General features: G+C 45.2%; 1 protein-coding gene across 2 annotated transcripts; it reads left to right on the forward strand.

The window, feature by feature from the left end:
* The first annotated feature begins 1,365 nt into the window (after positions 1-1,365).
* On the forward strand, positions 1,366-19,723 carry LOC144891828 (uncharacterized). 2 transcript variants are annotated; one of them, XM_078776571.1, is made up of 4 exons: positions 1,366-5,996; positions 6,090-6,424; positions 16,986-17,085; positions 19,264-19,723. In XM_078776571.1, exon 1 carries the CDS (start codon positions 1,772-1,774, stop codon positions 2,594-2,596), a length of 825 nt encoding a protein of 274 aa, XP_078632697.1. In that variant the 5' UTR covers positions 1,366-1,771; the 3' UTR covers positions 2,597-5,996; positions 6,090-6,424; positions 16,986-17,085; positions 19,264-19,723. The 2 variants fall into 2 exon arrangements, with proteins under 2 accessions (XP_078632697.1, XP_078632698.1); XM_078776572.1 differs by lacking the exon at positions 19,264-19,723 and adding an exon at positions 18,944-19,177.
* Positions 19,724-20,155: the final 432 nt, after the last annotated feature.

Here is a 20,155-nt window from a genome sequence, read left to right on the forward strand (position 1 = left end):
TTGTCATCTCCGCACTTTCCCAAAACATTATTCACACTTCCTCCAAAACCATGTCGTCAAACACAGCCCACACGAGTTGTAGATACCATTTCCCGTTACAGGCGCATCTGTCTAGCCATTCACGGATTGTCCCCAAGACGACGTCCCCATCTTTCACACTTCAGCCCCCGAGAGCTCAATTTTGGCCCATGAGCTCGCTCCATGGACCTCTTGAACACACATCCGACAGGCAGACAGGGGGTTGGGTGGCCTCAACCACAACCACCGCTACCTTCTGCCAAGCAAGAGGCAAGAGCAGTATCACTCTACCTGCCTTCTGTCCAAGTCCAGTTCAATTCTCTGAGTTTCCAGTCACAGACAGACAGACAGACAGACAATCGAGGCCATACACAAGGCTTCAATTTCCATCCGACGGACATTACTTTATTAGAGTGGTGTAGTCTCTTGGTCCGCTCGCTTTCACGAACTACATGCAAACAACTAGCTTGTCAACAAAATCATTTGTCCCTCGAAGGCCAATTCTGCCATCCTCATGCAGACATCAGTATCTCACTTCCCCCGTTACCTTTTGGCATTGGGCGGCATCGCAATGCTCTCAAACAAACAGATTCAACAACATTCAAACAGTGAATTCATTTCCCCAGAACTCATTCCCCTGCTCAGGAGCCACCATTCTGTTAAAATCATTCACATGCCCAATGGCAATCCACTCTGCTCAGGATTGTAAACTACTGGGTTCTACCCCTTCAACCCAGCCACAGCCCCAACCGCACCAGGCTGCGAGATCAAAGCGCCATCAGTACTTTCTTTTTTTCTCCCACCCAAACCAGTGTAAGCCAGCCACCACAATCAAAGAGAGGTGACCTTTGCCCCTCTTCAACAGGCCAGCATTTCCAAAGCAAACCATTTTGTCTCTTCTTTTCCAGTCATACAAACCGAAGCACACTTTTGTCTGTACACCCCCCAACCATAATCACATGAAACCCAACACTCGGACCGCAAAGCAGTCCCACCTCATCCGATCACATCTTACTCAACCGATATTAAGGAAACGATTATTTTCATACCCTATGAGACATCTTGTTTGCAGACAGACTAACAGGTGAAACCATACCCCTACTTCACATTTGGTGGGGATTAAACCCACTGCCTCCCATAAAGGCAATCAATTAATATATTGTCAACATTCCTCGCATATCACTCTCTCATCCCCCTTCACGCGGCCCCATCTACAGGGTCACCATGACCCAACGGCCAGAACTATCGCGACTGATTCAACTCCAGTCAACACATCCAGGGAAAAGGGGGGCGGGAGTAATTGGAGGGGGGCGGGGGGTTGGCAGTATGACAGGGCACACGCTCACCAATAGGCCGGATCCAAATCCAGACCTTGCCAGCACTACAAGCCAATGCGTCCCACAACAGGGGACCACAACAACTCATCCACCTGGTACCTGCTCGACCAACAGGTGACCCGATAAACACACAGACAGACAGATAAACGAACCCCCCAACGTACGAACAGGAAGGTCTCACAGAGGTCCATTCAATCCAACCTGTAGGCTGCCACGATTCTGCCCGCAGGGACACACCACTCCATCATAGTCACACTCGGTCACGTCTGCAGACACAGTGGATGACATTCGACACCATAACATACACCGCAGACACCGCTCCTCCTCCTTGATCCATACCTGCACACGCAGTCAGACACACCCAGACGGACACAGGGGTGAACCCATAACCCCTATTCCTCCTCAGTGGTGAGGTCATGACTCCCAGCACCACATGTCATTCTTGGCAGATCACCCACACTATGAGCAATCAAAACGTCATTTCAGAGATACCGGAAAACCAAGGTTCATACTTCCAAATAAGTCACCATCACCTAATGACCTATATCTCCGTCGGAATGCTGAATGACACGCTGTCCAACTCTGGCATCCCACAACCCTTCTTGGAGGCATACTTCACACTGCGGCACTCAGCCGCCACTCAGCGCACAACGTACATGTGCTCACTCAACACGTCACTCCAACTCGGCCCCCCACATGTCACACGACCAAAACCCTCAACCTCCGACATTGTCCACAACGCAGGCATATCATCAAGCCAGATGCTTCGAGTTCGCCCGTGTCTCCGCTCCGACGCATCTCCGAGATGCATCACGCACCCCATCCACTCATCATTCCCATGGTGTGAGCCACATCACATACCGACAGTTGAAAACCCGACCATTTTTATCCCTCGGATGAGCGTTCACCCCACATTTCTTCTCAAATTATCAAATTTCCAATACTCTCCCCTTCTCCGCCTGTGGGGCAACTTGACCTGCATTATCTGCCTTCAGAACCACATGCATTTTCATAACTATACCATACCACCATTGCTCGCCCGCAAGGCCGTTGTCAGGCGCATCAATCAACACAGGCGCACCGACGCATCTTGCGTCTCCCAGCTGCCACCGCATCACTTTCGTACCTTGAGGTTGCAATTGTTATTATCATTTCATCCGCTCCTGAGCACTAAACCAGCGCTCAATCGTATTCCCGGCACAGCGAGAGACCTCGTTCACACTGTACATCATTTACTGTAAGATAGGGTTTCCGGTTGGTACCGGAAATTCATTACTTTCTTGAAATACTCCATTTGCCACAACAATTGCCTATCACTTAATCATTTTATATACTACGCAGTTTATTCAACTTTTCGTCATAATCCCATCATAAACAACGTATTTCTCATGACATTGCATGGCAGGAATCACATTGCATGAACCACCTTGCTGGCAAGGCACGAACGACTCACGTGTAGGAAAGTTGAAGTGGCCCACAATGCATTTGGGCACACATCCTCCAAGCAACCTCATAGCAGGGTTCTCCCCCGTACTCACGCATCTTTCTGTTCCATAATGCGCCTTTCTCTCCAGACGGCTCTCCCACACTCGTTCGTTTCAATCTCGACTGCACCTGTCCGCAGGATTTGGGTCTCTCCCAATCTTCTGCCTATCACGCCGGTCTCCATGCCAGCCGGCCTGCATCCTTACGCGGCAGCTCCGCGCGTTATTTTTTCCTCATTCTGAGCCCTTAACTTCAGTTGTTCACAAAGGTGCAACCACCCGACGCGGCTAGTTGCATCATTCCTTTCCATATCTCACTCGTTTTAATCATTGTACCTGGCTCATTATAATCCTCTTTTCGCCTGCCTCGGCCACCCGAATGCGTTCAATGCCGTGCACGGCATTGAATACACGCACTCCGTCGTCCCACCTCGCGAGCTGTTGCTGCGCTATTTTATCTCGCACCAACATTTGCAGCATTTCCTCCTTAATTTCCTTTTTCTCCTCCGAAGAGGAACCTGGGCATTGTTCGAGTTTTGCACATAATTCATTGGTTCCCATCCCCTTCCAGCCGAAAAGGACGGTCTGCACTTGTTTCCTTTGTGCTGGCCGAAGCCCCTCCACTAGGTAATTGTTCACCAGGGGAGGGGGTAGATCTGTGATTTGGATTTGCCCTAGTCCTCCCCATCGAGCTATAGCTTTCTCTATTCTCTCCCGAAAGTCGCCAACCGTTTCTCCTGCCTTTTGTTTTACCGCGCCGATCTTTCCCCAGTCTGGTCCTCCCGAGGGCGCTAGCTCGTGGTCAATGCTTGTCAATAACATGGCCTTTGCGAGGGTTCATGCAGCCGGAGTGATTGGGTTTGGCCCTCCCTGGGGATCGTTGACCGGCCAAGCCACTCGAATTTTGGCCCGTTCCGATATTTTAGGTGGCAGCACTGACACTCCCAAATGGCATATATCTCTCCAATCTGCTCTCCCTTGGATAATCCACTGAGATATCAGCGGGACTATCCCAGAGGGTTGGTCAAGTAACAAGTCCTTAACCCTATGTTGCATTGCCGTTAAATCCGTTTCTTTCCATGGCACCTGGGCCATCACTGGGCCTTGCGCATCGATTCCTACGCATCGCATGGGAAACGCTCCTTTTGTTTCTGCCTTGCTTACTGCCTGATGTTCCGCTAGTGAGGGGTATAATCCTAATTTCCAACCTGGGTCTAGCGGGGGCGGAAAGCCCAGGGTGTCTGTGCCGCTATCTCCTTCGTCCTCTACCTGGGGAGCCGATGGTGTTCGGGGTTCCCGGGTCCTCGGGTGTTGCCTATTTGTTCCCCCTGTGGCGCCCTGGTGTCGGGATGCTCGTGCCTTTGATCCTGGGACTGGACAAAGGCCTTGGGAGGGGTGGGGATCTGGATCTTCACCTCCCTCATCCTGCTCTTCCTCATCGGAGTTCATCTGAGCTACCATCAGCTTCTGACTTGATTGCGCCATAAGCGCCTTCATTTGTCTGTCCTGCTTTCGTTCATCCTGGTATTTTCCCAACTCCCCTCGCAAACTCGCTTGCTTAGAGGCTGCCTGTCGTTTCAAGGCTTCTTCCTTCCACCACCCATATACCTTCCATGAGTCAGGTGGAAGCCTTTTCTTTTTCTTTTCCAAGGTGTCTAACGCCCCATATAGCGCTTCTAACTTCTCGAATGCAAATGACCCTTCTTCCGGCCAAGGATTACTCACATCCTTGGTCAACTCAGCCCATGCTTTCCCCGGTTGCACGGCAGCATATCCATGCTCCCTTTTCATATAATATGCCGGGGTATTCTTTAGGGGTTCTCCCTCTTTTCCTAGTTTATTTCCCATCTTCCTTTCTTAGGCTGATCCCTCCTGGGTAGTTCTTGCATCAGGGTGCCACCCGATCCTCACTACCCCTTTCTTCCGGAAACTTATTACCCCTGTCCCCCTGGGCGCCCTCTCTTGCTTGGTTCGTTAATCCACTGGTGCTTCGCTTAAATTTGGTTCGGGATACACGCTCAGGCACAGTCGACGGAGGTCCGCCACATCCAAGGGAGGGGAAGAGGCTTTTCAATTTAGGTGTGCAAATATTCTTACTTCAGCCAATTGTTGCTGGCGCCAGCCTCCCCTTCCCGTCCCGAGGAGCCCTCCTCGAACCTGTGGCTGGATGTATCCCACTTCTGACACCAGTTGTCGGTCTTCACTTTATAGGAAAGAAGAGGCAAGTTGAAGCAACAGTAGTTTAATAAGAATCAAACAATTGTGGAGCGTGACCGAAATGCAGAGCTTTATCACGTAAAGCAGTGCAAGTCCGTGCCACACTAAAGAAACTCAGCAAAGGTGTGTCTTATATACTGCCAAAGCAAGATAGCAATCTCCGCTAATTCTGCAAACCAAGCAATTTTCAAAGGAATAGAGGGGGAAAGTTGACCAGTGGCCCCGACCCTTGTCCTATCCTTTTGGAGTGCTGTGCCAGGGAAAAGTGTAGGAGAAGACACACATACTGTTATTGCAACATTCTTTAAGTTCTTATCTCCCCTTCGCAGATGTTTACCAGGCCCTGGCTCTTACAAGGACAGCGATTGTGAAAGTTATCTCCAAGGGCAGCTTGACCAAAGCATGAACTTTGCAAATGTAATCATCAGTATTTTCTGAAGCATAAAGCATAAATGAATTTAGCTGTTAAAGCAAACATTAATTGGACGAGTCAAGAAAAGCACAATTAAATGCATGATCCCCACATACACATATACGTAGCAAGCAGGTGACCTGAGTCACATGGTGTATGAGGCGTTTAAAGCCTTATCCCCCACAATACCACCTATTAGAGCCAAGGGTGTACTTACTTTTTCCACATGCGAAATTTGCATTTATGTTTATTTAAATTATACAATGTATGACAAAATGTAAATGTTTCATGATATTTGTTATATTATATCACCTTTATCTATCAATATTATTGAAATGAAGATCAAATAGCTGTATGTTGAAATATGTTGAAAAAGTCAAAACTTTACATGGGGTGTCCTTACTTTTTCACGTGACTGTATATTGGTGCTGGAAAAGTAGTGTATCTTGTCGTGATCAGATGGAGAAATGGGAGGGATCAGGCCTTGACATTAATTCCACTGTTGCCAAACTCGGAGAGAAATGCAAGGTAATCTTGGAAATGCATGCACTTTCAGGCTGTGACACGGTATCTTACCCTAATGGAAAAGGTAAACTGTCTGCCTTGAATGTGCTCAACCAGACTGATATTGCTGGTCGAGACTGTTCTGGGAGAGAACAATGCTACCTACAATGACCTGATAGCAACTGGGAAAACCTTCTTCCTACATCTATATGGGCAGAAGAAGAGCAAGTCAATGAATGCTGCCCGTTATGAGACTTATCGAAAACGAAAAAATCCTCCTGCTCTGAAGTCCCTTCCGCCAACAGACAAACCTAACCCTCTATATCCATAGAGCACATCTGCAAATGATGCTTTGGAAGGCTGCAGACAAGGATGAACCTCCAACTGTCGAAATAACGAACTATGGGTGGGAGATCACTCGATGATCACAATACGACAGAGCGACAGAGCAGGTGGGAGATGCTAAAATATTGTTCTGCTTTGCTAAAATATTGTTCTGCTTTGCTAAAATATTGTTTTGCTTTGCTAAAATATTGTTCGGCTTTGCTAAAATATTGTTTTGCTTTGCTAAAATATTGTTTTGCTTTGCTAAAAGATTGTTCTGCTTTGCTAAAACATTGTCCGGCTTTGCTAAAATATTGTTTTGCTTTGCTAAAATATTGTTCAGCTTTGCTGAAATATTGTTTCACTTTGCTAAAATATTGTTCGGCTTTCCTGAAATATTGTTCGGCTTTGCTAAAACATTGTTCTGTTTTCTAAAAATATTGTTTTGCCCATTGTTTGGAATGATTGGGGAGGGAAATGGCGTTGTTTCTCGTGTTTCATGACCTGATTAATGTCCCCCGAGCCCGACTTTCCAACTTTTAGTCGAACAATCCATCATTCAATCCGTCTTTAATCCCTCCATCTTTCAATCCATCTATTGACACTTCTTGAATTCCAGCTACCCATCCATCGTCGGTCCCTCGCCCTTTCACTTCCAAATAGTAACTCCTCACGATCCTGCCCGTTTTGCCTTTCAAACCCCGTAACTCCCATGGGATACTTTCCTCATCTGAAGCCACCCTTTGGTTCCTCCATCTCAAACCCCGTAACTCCCAAGGGAAACTTCTCTCACCCAGAGAGAGGGATTGAACTTCCCTCACCTGAATCCACCCGTTCGGTCCTCCATCTCAAAGCTCTCCCCTCGTCCTTTTGCCTCCTAACCCCCGCTTCATATGTCCTTCAAACTCCCTGCCAACCCCCCCTTTTCATTCCAAATCCTAAACCATCTGCTACCACCGCATGACCACATCACCCTATTAGAGCATTACTATTAGCTTAGTACAATTGACCCAAATTACCCCGTTAACTCATGACCTATAATATTGTCGTGTGTCTACCCTGTAGTGAACAGGGCAACAGATGACCAAACGAGCTTTAACTCTGAGGCGTTCAATCCAATGGTGGACCTTCTTTATACGCGAGGGCAAGGAGTGGGGGAAGGGCCGTTGGCGCTTACCTGCACGGGTCCACCGGACGTCTTCGAACCTGTGATAATTAACTCAAACCAACACGGAATTAAAATGTACAAAAATACCGGCTTTATGGAAGAAATGACTTTTGAAGACTGTTGAAGAATGACACAGACTCGTATACAACACAAGGGGAAATATGAAAGAACAACAACAAAAACAACAACAGGCATTTTAAGGCCATTTTCCCTGCTGGAGCGGGGGTTAGCCTTGCGGTCCCCATGACATTCTCCATTTTGCCCTATTTTCTGCATCTCCCCTTGTTAACCCCCTTGCCCGCATTTCTTCTTCGACCATCTTTTGCCAAGTCTTTCTCGGTCTTCCCTGTCGTCTACTTCCTTCGACATTCATTTCCATCACTCTTCTCAACTAGTCACTTTCATCCTTCCTCAACACATGACCAAACCATCTCAAACTGTTTCTCTTCACAGCATCTATCACAGGCTCTATTCCCATCATCTTTCGCAATTCATCATTTGTCTTCCTCTCTAAAATGAAAAAATATAAAATATATAAAAGAACAAAAGTAAAAGTTGTGTGTGTGTGTGGGCACTTAGCTCCGAGCGGCTCTTGAACCCCGTCGGGAATCGTCCAGGCCCTGAGCGCGCAATCCGGGCGCGGCACAGGCCCGGGCAGGAAGTAGGCCTCAGCGCGCCCTCGTTCACTCAGCCGCGCTTGTCCTCGTCATCCACCTCACCAGCACACACATTTCCCAGTGCAAGAGCGCTATGAACTGTGGCTGCACGGCACCAATTTTCCAAAACAAGAGCTTATCGGCGATCGTTCACCTCTCGTCCACAAGCCCGGAGAAAGCCTGAAAGAAAGCCACAAGCGCTCGTGAACTTCGACCGTTCGTTGTGAAATCCCAAAGCAGATAGAGATATAAAATCGTGACCGTTCTCAATGAATGTCCCTCGCTCAACAGCGCACCGCATATGTGACTTCGCTATGGAGGCGAGCCCACAGAACCAAAGAGACAAAATGTTGGGAACATGACCGTTCGTCACCAAACCCAGAAAAAGAGAGAAAATGTCGGCCCTCCAATTCCTTTTTACTCAAGGCTCTGACGTCCAGGCCCTGAGCCATGTACAATGTGCGTTGTATAGAGAATGACAGAGATCTGTAATCTGGCGGTGAAAGAAGGCCGCATTCCAGTGGATTGGGAACTGAGTACCCTCGTCCCTCTATACAAGGGGAAAGGTGACCCTCTGGAGTGTGGCTCGTACCGAGCGATAAAGGTATTGGAGAATGGAATGAAGGTATTGGAAAGGGTGTTGGAGAGGAGGATAAGGAAGAAAGTGAAGATCGACAAAATGCAGTTTGGATTTATGCCAGGAAGAGGAACGACAGACGTGCTTTTTATTGTGAGGCAGTTGCAGGAGAAGTATATGGAGAAGAGGAAGAAGTTGTTTCTTGGGTTTGTTGATCTGCAGAAAACATTCGATAGGGTTCCATGCAAAGTATTGACAGGGGCAGTGAGGAAGTTAGGAGTGGAGGAATGGTTGATCAGAGTAGTGATGGCAATGTACAAAAGAGTGCGCACAGCTGCAAGGACGAAGGACGGGAACAGTGGTGAGTTTGAGGTGAAGGTGGGAGTGCATCAGGGGTCGGTACTAAGTCCACTACTATTTGTAGCTGTGATGGAGATGCTGGCTCAGAACGTAAAGGAGGGTTTACCGTGGGAGTTGTTGTATGCAGATGATCTGGTGTTGATTGCGGAAAGTATGGATGGACTGAAGGAAAAGATGAACAAGTGGAAGGAATGTATGGAGACAAAAGGTCTGAAGGTGAATATCGGAAAGACGAAGGTGATGGCAAGTGGTAAAGCATGTGGTGAGGTGAAAAGAACTGGGAAGTGGCCCTGTGCTCTGTGCAGGAAGGGTGTCGGAGTGAACTCCATACAATGTGCGCTGAGTGGGTTCATCAAAAATGTAGTGGTCTGAAAGGGTCATTAACCAGTGTGGCAGCTACATTCAAATGTAAGGTGTGCACAGAGGGAGCTGCAGATGGAGGAAATGTTGAGTTGGATCTTGGAAATGGCGTGAAGCTGGAAGGTGTGAAAACATTTTGCTACCTCGGAGACATGCTGAATGGAGAAGGTGGATCAGGCTTGGCAACGGTTGCTCGAGTGAGATGTGCATGGAAGAAGTTTTGGGAACTGAGTGGCGTGCTGATGAGGTGGGGAGTGTCGTTGAAGCTGAAGGGAAAGGTGTATGCTGCATGTGTGAGAAGTGTGATGATTTATGGGAGTAGTACAGCAGATAAGCTCTCATATTTTAACAAATTGTGCATTTTTTGAGAAAAGCATGAAATTTCTAGCATAGTTAGTATATACCATAAGGTTTATTTTCAGATGTGGAGGGAAGTCAGATTTGACCTCTGAGGACCGTGAGAGGTCAAATCCAAAATGGCCACCAGTCCACCGGGTCTAATGTTCAAACGCGCTTGTAGGTGTCATTTCCAACTAAATTGGGGATGCCCATTCATTTGGTGATACTTTTGAGATCGCCAGAACTCAAGGACATGCATTTAGGTCACGGTCAAGGTCAAATTACGTTAAATATCTATTTTTATGATACTGCAGTTGGAACTGCTGTTGGAAAAAGTTCATTTGACCTTTTCAAACTTTATTTTTTCAGGTATAGGGATAGGTACAGAGCACCCAAAGACCAGAAATGATGGAAAAAAAGTGTTTACACTGCAAGGAATGATGCAATAACCTCTGAACAAATAACTGTAGTTAACCAAGTATGTCCACCAAAGCTTACATTAAATCAAGTGCAACGATGAAAATTGGTAATGATCTAAATCTAACAGTCTCCAGAACAGAAGCACAGTGCAGTGCACTTGAATGCAGCTTTGGCACACTTGCAGCGTCCAGTGCACCCTTTCTTGCAGCCACAGTCGATCAATTCATGGCACGATTTTGATGCTTCAGGAAGAGTGGTCCAAAGAGGCTGCCACCCAGTTGTCTCCTTTGTCCAGCCCCAGTCAGGTGGGTCTGGCATCTCTGGATCCATGACCAATGCCTGGTTACAACAGTTGGCCTGGTAGCAAGTGTGCTTGATGTGCTGCTTGAGTGTTGCCTGGGTTGGAGGAATGTTCTCTCGAGTTCTACACTTCTGTGTGAAGAGCTGTTTCCTGGCATCATTCACTTCCGTGCTCTCACTGGTTCTATCATACATCAGCACCACAAATCGCTCTAGCAGTAACATTGAGCCTTCACTGACCTCACTTGGCATGCCTAGGAGTTCATTGAAAGCATCATTCACCTCTGGGCACCCCCAATTTAGTTGGAAATGACACCTATGTTTTTCTACACTATTTGGTTCCAAAATTAAGCGCGTTTGAACATTAGACTCGGTGGACTGGTGGCCATTTTGGATTTGACCTCTCACGGTTCTCAGAGGTCAAATCTGACTTCCCTCCACATCTGAAAATATACCTTATGGTATGCACTATGTTAAAAATTTCATGCTTTTCTCATAAAATGCACAATTTTTGTGTTTATCTGCTGCACTAGAGCGAGACATGGGTAATGAACGTAGAGCAGCAACGAAGGTTGGAAAGGGTGGAAATGCGAATGGTTCGATGGATGTGCGGAGTATCGTTGAGAGAGAGGAAGACAAATGATGAATTGCGAAAAATGATGGGAATAGAGCCTGTGATTGATGCTGTGAAGAGGAACAGGTTGAGATGGTTTGGTCATGTGTTGAGGAAGGATGAAAGTGACTGGTTGAGAATAGTGATGGAAATGAATGTAGAAGGAAGTAGAGGACGGGGAAGACCGAGAAAGACTTGGCTAAAGATGGTGGAAGAAGAAATGCGGGCAAGGGGGTTAACAAGGAGAGATGCAGAAAATAGGGCAAGATGGAGAAGATTGTCATGGGGACCGCAAGGCTAACCCCCGCTCTCGCAGGGAAAATGGCCTTAAAATGCATGTTGTTGTTGTTGTTTGTTGTCAAGGCTCTGACGTCATTCGACGGAGTCTGCGTCCCCACTCCGATCAGTTTGTGCCATCTCATCGCTCTTAGTGTCCTGACCAATCGCTGCTCTTCGGGGCATGGTGATACGGGCCTGCCTGCTTGATGTGGTGATGTGACTGCTGGCAGCGCCATTGTTATTCTTCAATGTCTTGTTCCGGTCACTTTTATTTCGTGTTTTTAATGCGCAATTTCTTAGCTTGTGTGTGTGCTGCTGATCATAAGGAACAGAGGAAAAACAACAGAGGCCATTACATACAGGGGATTAATTACCCATAATCCCTAACCAATTAACATAACCCCACCCCTCTCAAGGGGACACTTACACGCACGTACACGACATCCGGTCTAAACGAATTTTCTACTTACTCGGGAGATACCCGTGCTATGCACGGATGGGAGGCCAGAAGCAAACATGCAATGCAGATACGGCGAATGCTAAAGCATGAAACCAATAAATTCCACATTCCTGCAGCACCTTCAGTCGCACGTCAGACATGGACAGCAAGTTCGTGAAGGACTTCCATCAAAAACGTACCCGTTCGCAAACAAACGGGTACGTTCACGTATAGAAACATCGATCGTGGGACCGTGGCGAATCTGCATTTGGCGATCCGCGAAGTTCACGTTCAGAAAGTAGAAACCATCACAGCATGTCGTCATTCACTTGAACTCAATATCTCTTTTTTTCATTCGAAACAACATAACTCCAATTAATCACAAAATAAACTTTTAACAACATTGTTAATGTTTCCTTCATTGTAAAAACTACCAAATTAACAGTTAAAAGGATTTTGAGCCGATAGCTGTTACGGCCTTGGCAAGATCGATGGAGACAGCGATCTGTTAGCGTATTCACCGCCCAAATAGCTATGTGGAATTCTCTCATGCAGAGATTAAATGTCGTTTGAACTTTGGCCGAGGTCATTATTTACTTTTAATGATGTTTATATACGAATGATGTTTAATGATGTTTATATTGGTTTTGGGTCGTCCTTTCCGCATATCTCGTGGGATTGTAAGTTGGAGAGACGGCCGTGATGGTGCCAAGGGGGTTAGAATTCTCTCAAGCAGGGATTCAACCCGTGTCCTTATAAAATGTCTTTGGCCGAGGTCACCGAGTCCGATCGGTGCAGCTGTGCAGCGATCGGTGCAGCCGTTTGTGCGGCACCCAGGAAAACAACATCCTCACAATGAGAACATCGTCACAATGAATGTTATGCAAACACGAATGTTATGCGGGAGTCCAAACCTGAGAATGCTGGAGACTGAAGCTGAAATTGGGAAAACTAAATAGCCTATTTTACTCCTGGAAATCCCAGGATTATCCACCCAAAATATCGTTGCGATCGGTTCAGCAGTTTTTACGGTACCTTCAAATGGACAGACAGACGGACGGACATAGTAAGATGATGGAAATGGGGCTTTTTGCTGTTAGAAAATGGGTTCTTACTCCCCACAAGTCATTGTGCTGTCGTAGCTGACCCCAATTGCACAAGTTCACCTGGACGTTGCCATCGTAGTTGCTTGTTTGTTCCATCTTCATTCCCTGAGCAGTTGGCAACTTTCCCACCTGGATGTGGCTCTACCCCATTAGTCTACAGACTGGTTCCACCCTCTAACCCCAAATACACCCCAAGTCCTCACCCTCCCCCTCCCAACCCTAAGGTGTTAGTTAATCCTCTCCCGACACCAAGCCTTCAAACCCCCTCCCCACCCACCATGGACGCTTGTCCAACTCACAATCCCGCGAGATATGTGGAAAAGATACATGTCCATGAACAGGTCATGGTCACCTGTCCAACTCCAATCCCATGAGATATGCAGAAAATATATGTGACAATAAATGACCCAAAACCAATTATCTTTCTTCCTGATAGATATATACGAGTACATACACCGTTAAAAGTAAATAATGATACCACACAAAGGCCTTCAATAAGAACATGGGTTTAAGCCCTGCTTAAGAGAATCTCAATCCTCTTTCAATGATCAATTCAAGAGAATTGCGTGCGGACTTCCTCTCTAGTCGTAGTCAACATGTGGCCCTGAATAGATTTCTCTCATCTCCCCTTCCTGTTCAGGCTGGAGTTCCCCAAGGCAGTGTTCTGGGCCCTGTGCTTTTTCTGGTCTTTATCAATGATCTCTCCGACTCTCTGGAAAATCCTCTCTATCTCTTCGCTGATGACTCCAATCTCTGCCGCTCCATACCCCATCCCTCAGATTGGCAGTCTGCAGCCTCCTCACTCTCTGCAGACCTGCACAAAATCACAGACTGGTCATACAAGTGGGAACATGTCTTTCAATCCTTTCTTTCAAATCTTTCAATCAAGAACATGTCTTTCACACTCTTACTATGTCTCTCCGAAAAGACCGACTGGACAACTCTCCCATCTACTTTCTCAACAATCCTCTCCAAGAAGTTCTGTCTCTCAAGCTTTTGGGTCTCACTTTCTGCCATGATCTTTCTTGGGAAAACCACATTTCCAAGCTGGCCTCCAAAGCCAATCGCCAACTGGGCATCCTCTGTCGTGCGAAGTCCTTCCTTGGCACACCTGAGCTCCTCACCACATACAAGGCTTTCATCCGCAGCTCAATGGAATACTGTTCCCCTCTCTGGGCCGGTGCTCCTGCCTCACACCTAGCTCGTCTTCACGCTGTTGAAACCAAAGCGTTCAGAATCATTGGAATCTCCCACGATTAATCTAACTCCGAGGACCTTTCTCTCACTCACCGCAGGCAGGTTGGTGGTCTTTCTGTCTTCTACCGACTCCTCTCCGGCCTTGCTCCCCCAGCTCTCTCTGTGCTCTGTCCCCCAAATATTCCTACAGGTCGCACAAGATCTGCCAGCAACCCTCTTATGGTTATACTGCCAAAATCAAGACTCTCTGTTCACTTTCACTCCTTAATTCCTCTTTTCTCCCTCCTCTGGAACAAAATCCCCCACTCCCTTCAATCCCACTCCTCCCTCCAGGTCTTTAAAACAGCTGTTCACCACCATCTCTTATCTTCCCCCATCCAAAACCTTGATCTTTTCTACGCCCGCTAATTTCACCCCAGATCCACTTTTGTGAAATTCCAACTTATTTCCTGGAAGTCCTTGCAGTGTCCATGTGTTTTCTACTTCTCCCACCTCCCCCCAAGCCCTCTCCCTTCCACAGATCTCCCGTTATCCCTGCTGTCAAATGTTGTACTTGTGTGCTTACCCCTCTCTCCTCATCTTGTCTACCGCTCCCCTTATTATATGTTTTATGTGTCTGTTTGCTTTTTTATGTGATTAATGTTAGCTCTTTCACGAGCCTCGATATTGTATACAAAAAAAAAATAACCCCCTCCCCACTTCAAACCATCTCCAGCTTTATTGAAAATGAAACCAAGGAGAATATTCTCACCAACAAAGCCTCGCTCCTTGTAGACAATGCCCCTGCCAATCCTGCACAGATGCAAGACTCGTGCGATTTTACAGTAAGTATGTTTTGCCAACCCTTAGACCACCCTCCCTGCATAAATTCATTGCATAGTCCTGGCACACCGACCCAGTCACCCAAGCCTTAGGATTTGATCTCCATTTGACAGGATGCTGTGGCTTGAGGTAGCCATGCGCTCGCTCATGTGTTTTCGGAGTGGTACAGTAGGAGCTTCATTTTTCGGAGAAATTTTAACAATCAAATCCAGAGTAAATGCAGAGATTCCATGAACACGTCCAATTTGTGTTGTCCCTTCATCACGCTGTCTTTTAATAATGTCATACTGCACTGCTGAAGTTACAATCTGTCGCTGCTTTGCGAAGCACTCGCGAATTTCTTATTTAACTTTCACAGGTAATCCTCACAGCTCGGTTTATAAAGCAATATGCAATGGAAATTGTGCACGTACCGCTTTACATAATGGCCGCTCTCATTCAAGTGGTTGCGGTGGGATACTGCACATGCGCATTGGAGTGAAAACGCGCCTGTTACTCAGCCTCTGTTAAAAGCCAGAAGTATTTTGCACACGAGATTTAAATGGTTTTCTTACGGTAGTATTTTGGCTTTGCAAAAACCCGAATATTTTGAATTGAAAATGTGAAAAAGTAAATAATGGCCTTGGCAAAGTTTCTAATGGCATGGGTTTAATCTCTCCTTAAGGGAATGCCACATAGTTATTTGGGCGGTGAATATGCTAACAGATCGCTGTCTCCATCGATCTGGCCAAGGCCGCAACACCTATCAGTTCAAAATCCTTTTAACTGTTGATTTGGTACAGTTACACGTATCGGGAATTTGGTACACGTATTGGGAGTACATACGACATAGTGAATGTGACAGCTCTGAGGCTTCTTTCGCTTTGCATCGCAGTGACGGCGAGCACCAATATGGTGGCTGTACGATTAAAATCTGGCTTCAAGCCCCCTCACCACCCAAAGCCTTCAACAAGACATATTAACACGCTCCTCCCCCTTCATTCCCGTTCTTCAAAGCAAAGCGGTAAAAATTGTTGTATCGCTATTATATATGACGAGCAACGGTACCCTCCCTGAGGGCTTCAATTGGGAGACGCGATTTATTTTAACATCCGTTAAATATCACACGCAAATTATCAAAATCTAAACAGTATTTTTAGAATTTCAATTTTAAAAACCACATCACTGTGATTTGATTATTTGCGTGTGATATGATTTAACGGATGTTTATATGAATCGTTTAAAATAAAAAAGCCTTCAATTTCTGATATTTTGCCTTTTCATTTGGGCCTCCCAACTGAAGCCCCGCCCATAGGGCAGGTACCGTTGCTGGTTAGTATGAATGTTGTTTTGCAATAGCATTAGTATTATGCTATTCTCTTTAATTTGGGCCTCCCAACTGAAGCCCCGCCCATAGGGCAGGTACCGTTGCTCGTTAGTATGAATGTTGTTTTGCAATAGCATTAGTGTTATGTTATTCTCTTTAATGTTGTTATTACTTTTGTTATAAGAAGCAGCCTTGGAAAAACTCCAAGATAAGCTATCTTAACACAGATATACACCTCAACAAGGAGTTTGTCCAAGGCACAAATCCCCTTTGGGGAGGGGAAGAAGTTAAATCGCTCCAACCTCCTGACTTTTAGGCCCCGTGTCAAGTTTTGTTTTGTTTGGATAGGTAACAACCGAATGTATTGCTGTCAAATAAATCAGTCAGACAGACAGACATCAAATTGCGTATTTTAGTATAATAGAGATTAATTGCGTATCATAGAGATTCTACATGTAAAATTGTTTTGTTAAATCAGTGCGGGTGGAGACACCTGCTTTTCCTGCTGTTGGGGTAACTTGAACAAAGGAGAGGAAATCAGTAAAACCCGTGCAGTATAGTACGCTTACACTCATCTGATAATTGGGGCCTAGCCCACATTAGTTGGTGCTCTCTACCAGTGTATGTGCCAATTTTGATGGCTCCTTGTTGAGATAATTTCACGCAGGTTTAGAAATGGTGGCCGATTGTGTTCCGAATCCTTTCTTCCCCTCACACCACCTGTTATGCTTTCCCCCGATACCACAGTATGATGGGCATCTGATTTACAAGTCTCCAGGAAACATTAAACAATCCTGCACTTCCCTGCATATTTTGTGCCGACCCATACTTGCGGCTCTCAATGGAGGTGGGTGGCTGTTTTTCAACAAAGTTATTGATGATTTGGTTTGTATTAAAACACACTTCTTCAAATTCAACAAATCCTGGTGTGGTGTACTTTGAGGGTTTTGCACATGTACTAAGTGGGGGTGTTTAACTCGTTTAATTCCAGCTGGTACATGTAGAGAATTTTGTTTTCCAGGATATTGTTAACCATCCATAGATTGCCGATGATTCTGAAATGGTGCTGGTGTAGGAGGATAGAATCACTCCCCAGGATAAAATCACTCTAGAGTGGTTTTATCCTCGGATGAAATCACTCCCCCTAGGATTTTAACACTCCCCCTTGCAGGATCAAATGACTCCCCAGGATTATAACACTCCCCCTATATATTTTGTGATTTCAACAAGATTTATTGCATGGTAATGACATACAACCATGACAAAGTTAATGAATATGAACATAAAATGATAAATGAATTGATAAACAGGGCAGAATGATGTCCTTTGTAAACGTCTCTCCCTAAAAATAAAAATACAATGTTTTTCGCATCCCTGTATTAAACTGTGTAAATCAAATAAAGAAAAGTATAAATTTAACATTCAAATAACTATATATTTTGATATTAGAGCATTCGCAGTAATCATTACGATACATTTACGATGTTTTATACTGAAAGGATATTTTCATTTCAACATATAATATGTCATTTTAAGTTACGTTCTATAACTTTACTGCACTTTTAAGAAATATTAAATACAGGTTTTAAAATGTTACTCAAATGTTTGTATATTGGCAAAGGTGTGTTCACGTACCGATAACCAGGAAACGAGCGCTTCTGAGCAGTTCCGAGAACTGGACATAGGCGCTATATAAATGTATAGTATAATAATATTCACATATTTCACAAAATAAAGTCTAATCTAATAGATTTAAGCGATGTTAAATGACTCTGTCTTAACTCAACACCTACAATATTTATTGCATTTCCGTACTGTAAACGTCCCAATGTTTTAGTGCTCATTCCATTCATATGTACTTCATTGACATGTTTGCACTGTACATTTGTGGAAATAAATATTGTTTAAATCATTTCGATAAGAATCCAAGAATCGAACTAAGTATATTGTCAAGAGCATATATAGTGTTCCCATGGGTGTACAAAAGAAATCATATGTAGATCCGAAGATATGTAAATATTACCCACATCACACTGAATACACTCGGAAGAGTGTACAAAGGTATACATATAGATATGAAATGTAGTACACTGCATGATATTTTTAAAACCATAACAAAGTATAATAACTCTCATGTGAATATAAATGAACGGGAGTATTGATTAAATATACGGGGAAAACGGGACTCATGTCTTCTTTTGTTGTATTAAAATAATGATGGGCTCAAATATAGTACATGTATTCAACAATTGAATATTAAGATCCGACAATATGATGCACATGCTCACACGGTACACACTAAAATACATAGTGAAAGCTCTGTTGATCATTGCAACGATATCTAACATCCTGTGAGTTATATTTCCAAAGTAACTAAATACATCTTTCCATTCTTTCTGGGGGATTGACTTTATCCTAAAGGGGAGTGCTTTGATCCTGGAGGGAGTGTGTTGATCCTAACAGGGGAGTGATTCTGTCCGAGGATAATTACACTCTAGAGTGTGCCAGTCCGAGGATTAGTTCACTCGAGAGTGATTTTATCCGAGGACAGAATCACTCCAGAGTGAGATTTTAGGGGAGTGAGAGAATCCTGCTACACCGGAACTCACAGATGAAGGTAAAATTTTTAAAATAATCTGAAGTTTCTCACTTTACCAATATGTGTATAACAATTTGATGTAATGCAGAAAATTCTGTCATTTCAGATGTAGGGACAAGTTATAATATTCATAATATGGCAGCTATCTCTTGACAAGGAAACATCACCGCTTGGACAGCCATACAAATGCTCACTCGACTTGTTCAAACGTAGATGAAAACCACCCCAACATGTCGCAGCGTTTCTTCTGGCTATAAGCAAATCCGATTCCCAGGATTGAATTGTTCATGTTTATAACTCACAATGTATACGTTTCTGCTATTTTAACCTTTTTTTTTTAACTCACCGGGTTGGGGGGGGGGCAGGGGGAGGGGGGGGAGGATTTTGGACTTTGTTGGTGAACGATCGCATTTTGATCTCTCTCAGCATCGACGTCCTTTTGGTCCTTCTTGTTGTGAATCTCATCGTGCACGGTCGTGTGCCGACATCTTCTCGTCCCTTCTGATTTTGGACACCATCGCGAATGGCCGTGAGGAAGAAGAGCTGCGGGCCGGGAATCCGCGCAGAGATCGTGAAGACGAAGACGACGTGGAAGAGCAAGCTGCACGCCTGCTCATTTGCTTGGCGCATGGGGCCTAGTTCGCACCAACTCGTCTGCGGTTTCCCGCACAGGGACACGGGCCTGAGACCTTTCCTGACAAGATATCGGGAGCCGCTCGCAGATAAATGCCAACCACACCTTTTATTTTTGCTATCATTATTTTATCCTTTGTCTGTTTACCGAGTCTGTGTGGGAGCGTTCCAATTTATGAATTGATTGTTATTTTGCCGTGTTATATTTTGTTGCCGGCATTTTCTTTAATAAAATCGATATTTTTGTACAGTTTACTTTCGCGTTGTTTGAGTTAATTTATCCCGGTGTGAAGACTGCCGGTGGGATCCGTGAAGGTAAGCGCTCCGGCTTCTCCCCCACTTTCCCCCACGCATATTCTCCGCTATATCTTGACTGAACGCCTCGGAGTGTTGAGCTCGTTTGGTCCTCCATGTCACCCTGCGGTGTTCACCATACAGGGTAGTCACACAACAATATTTTTATGTTTAGATGATGAGATTGAAGAAGATGAGGAGGATGTTTCTTTGAATTGTTCACCTAAATAACAAGAGAGAGAAATGACAGGGTTCCTACAGATCATGAAAATCCAGGAAAGTTAGGGTTCCTTTTAGTTCTATGTTCTTTGAAGATGACCCATACCTGAAAAGACGGTGCCAGCACGTCAAATTAAACAGCACCAGCTACACATGGAATCTTGGAGTACTT

The sequence above is a fragment of the Myxine glutinosa genome, chromosome 4 (genome assembly GCF_964187855.1).
Source record: "Myxine glutinosa chromosome 4, kmMyxGlut1.1, whole genome shotgun sequence".
Classification (NCBI taxonomy): domain Eukaryota; kingdom Metazoa; phylum Chordata; class Myxini; order Myxiniformes; family Myxinidae; genus Myxine; species Myxine glutinosa.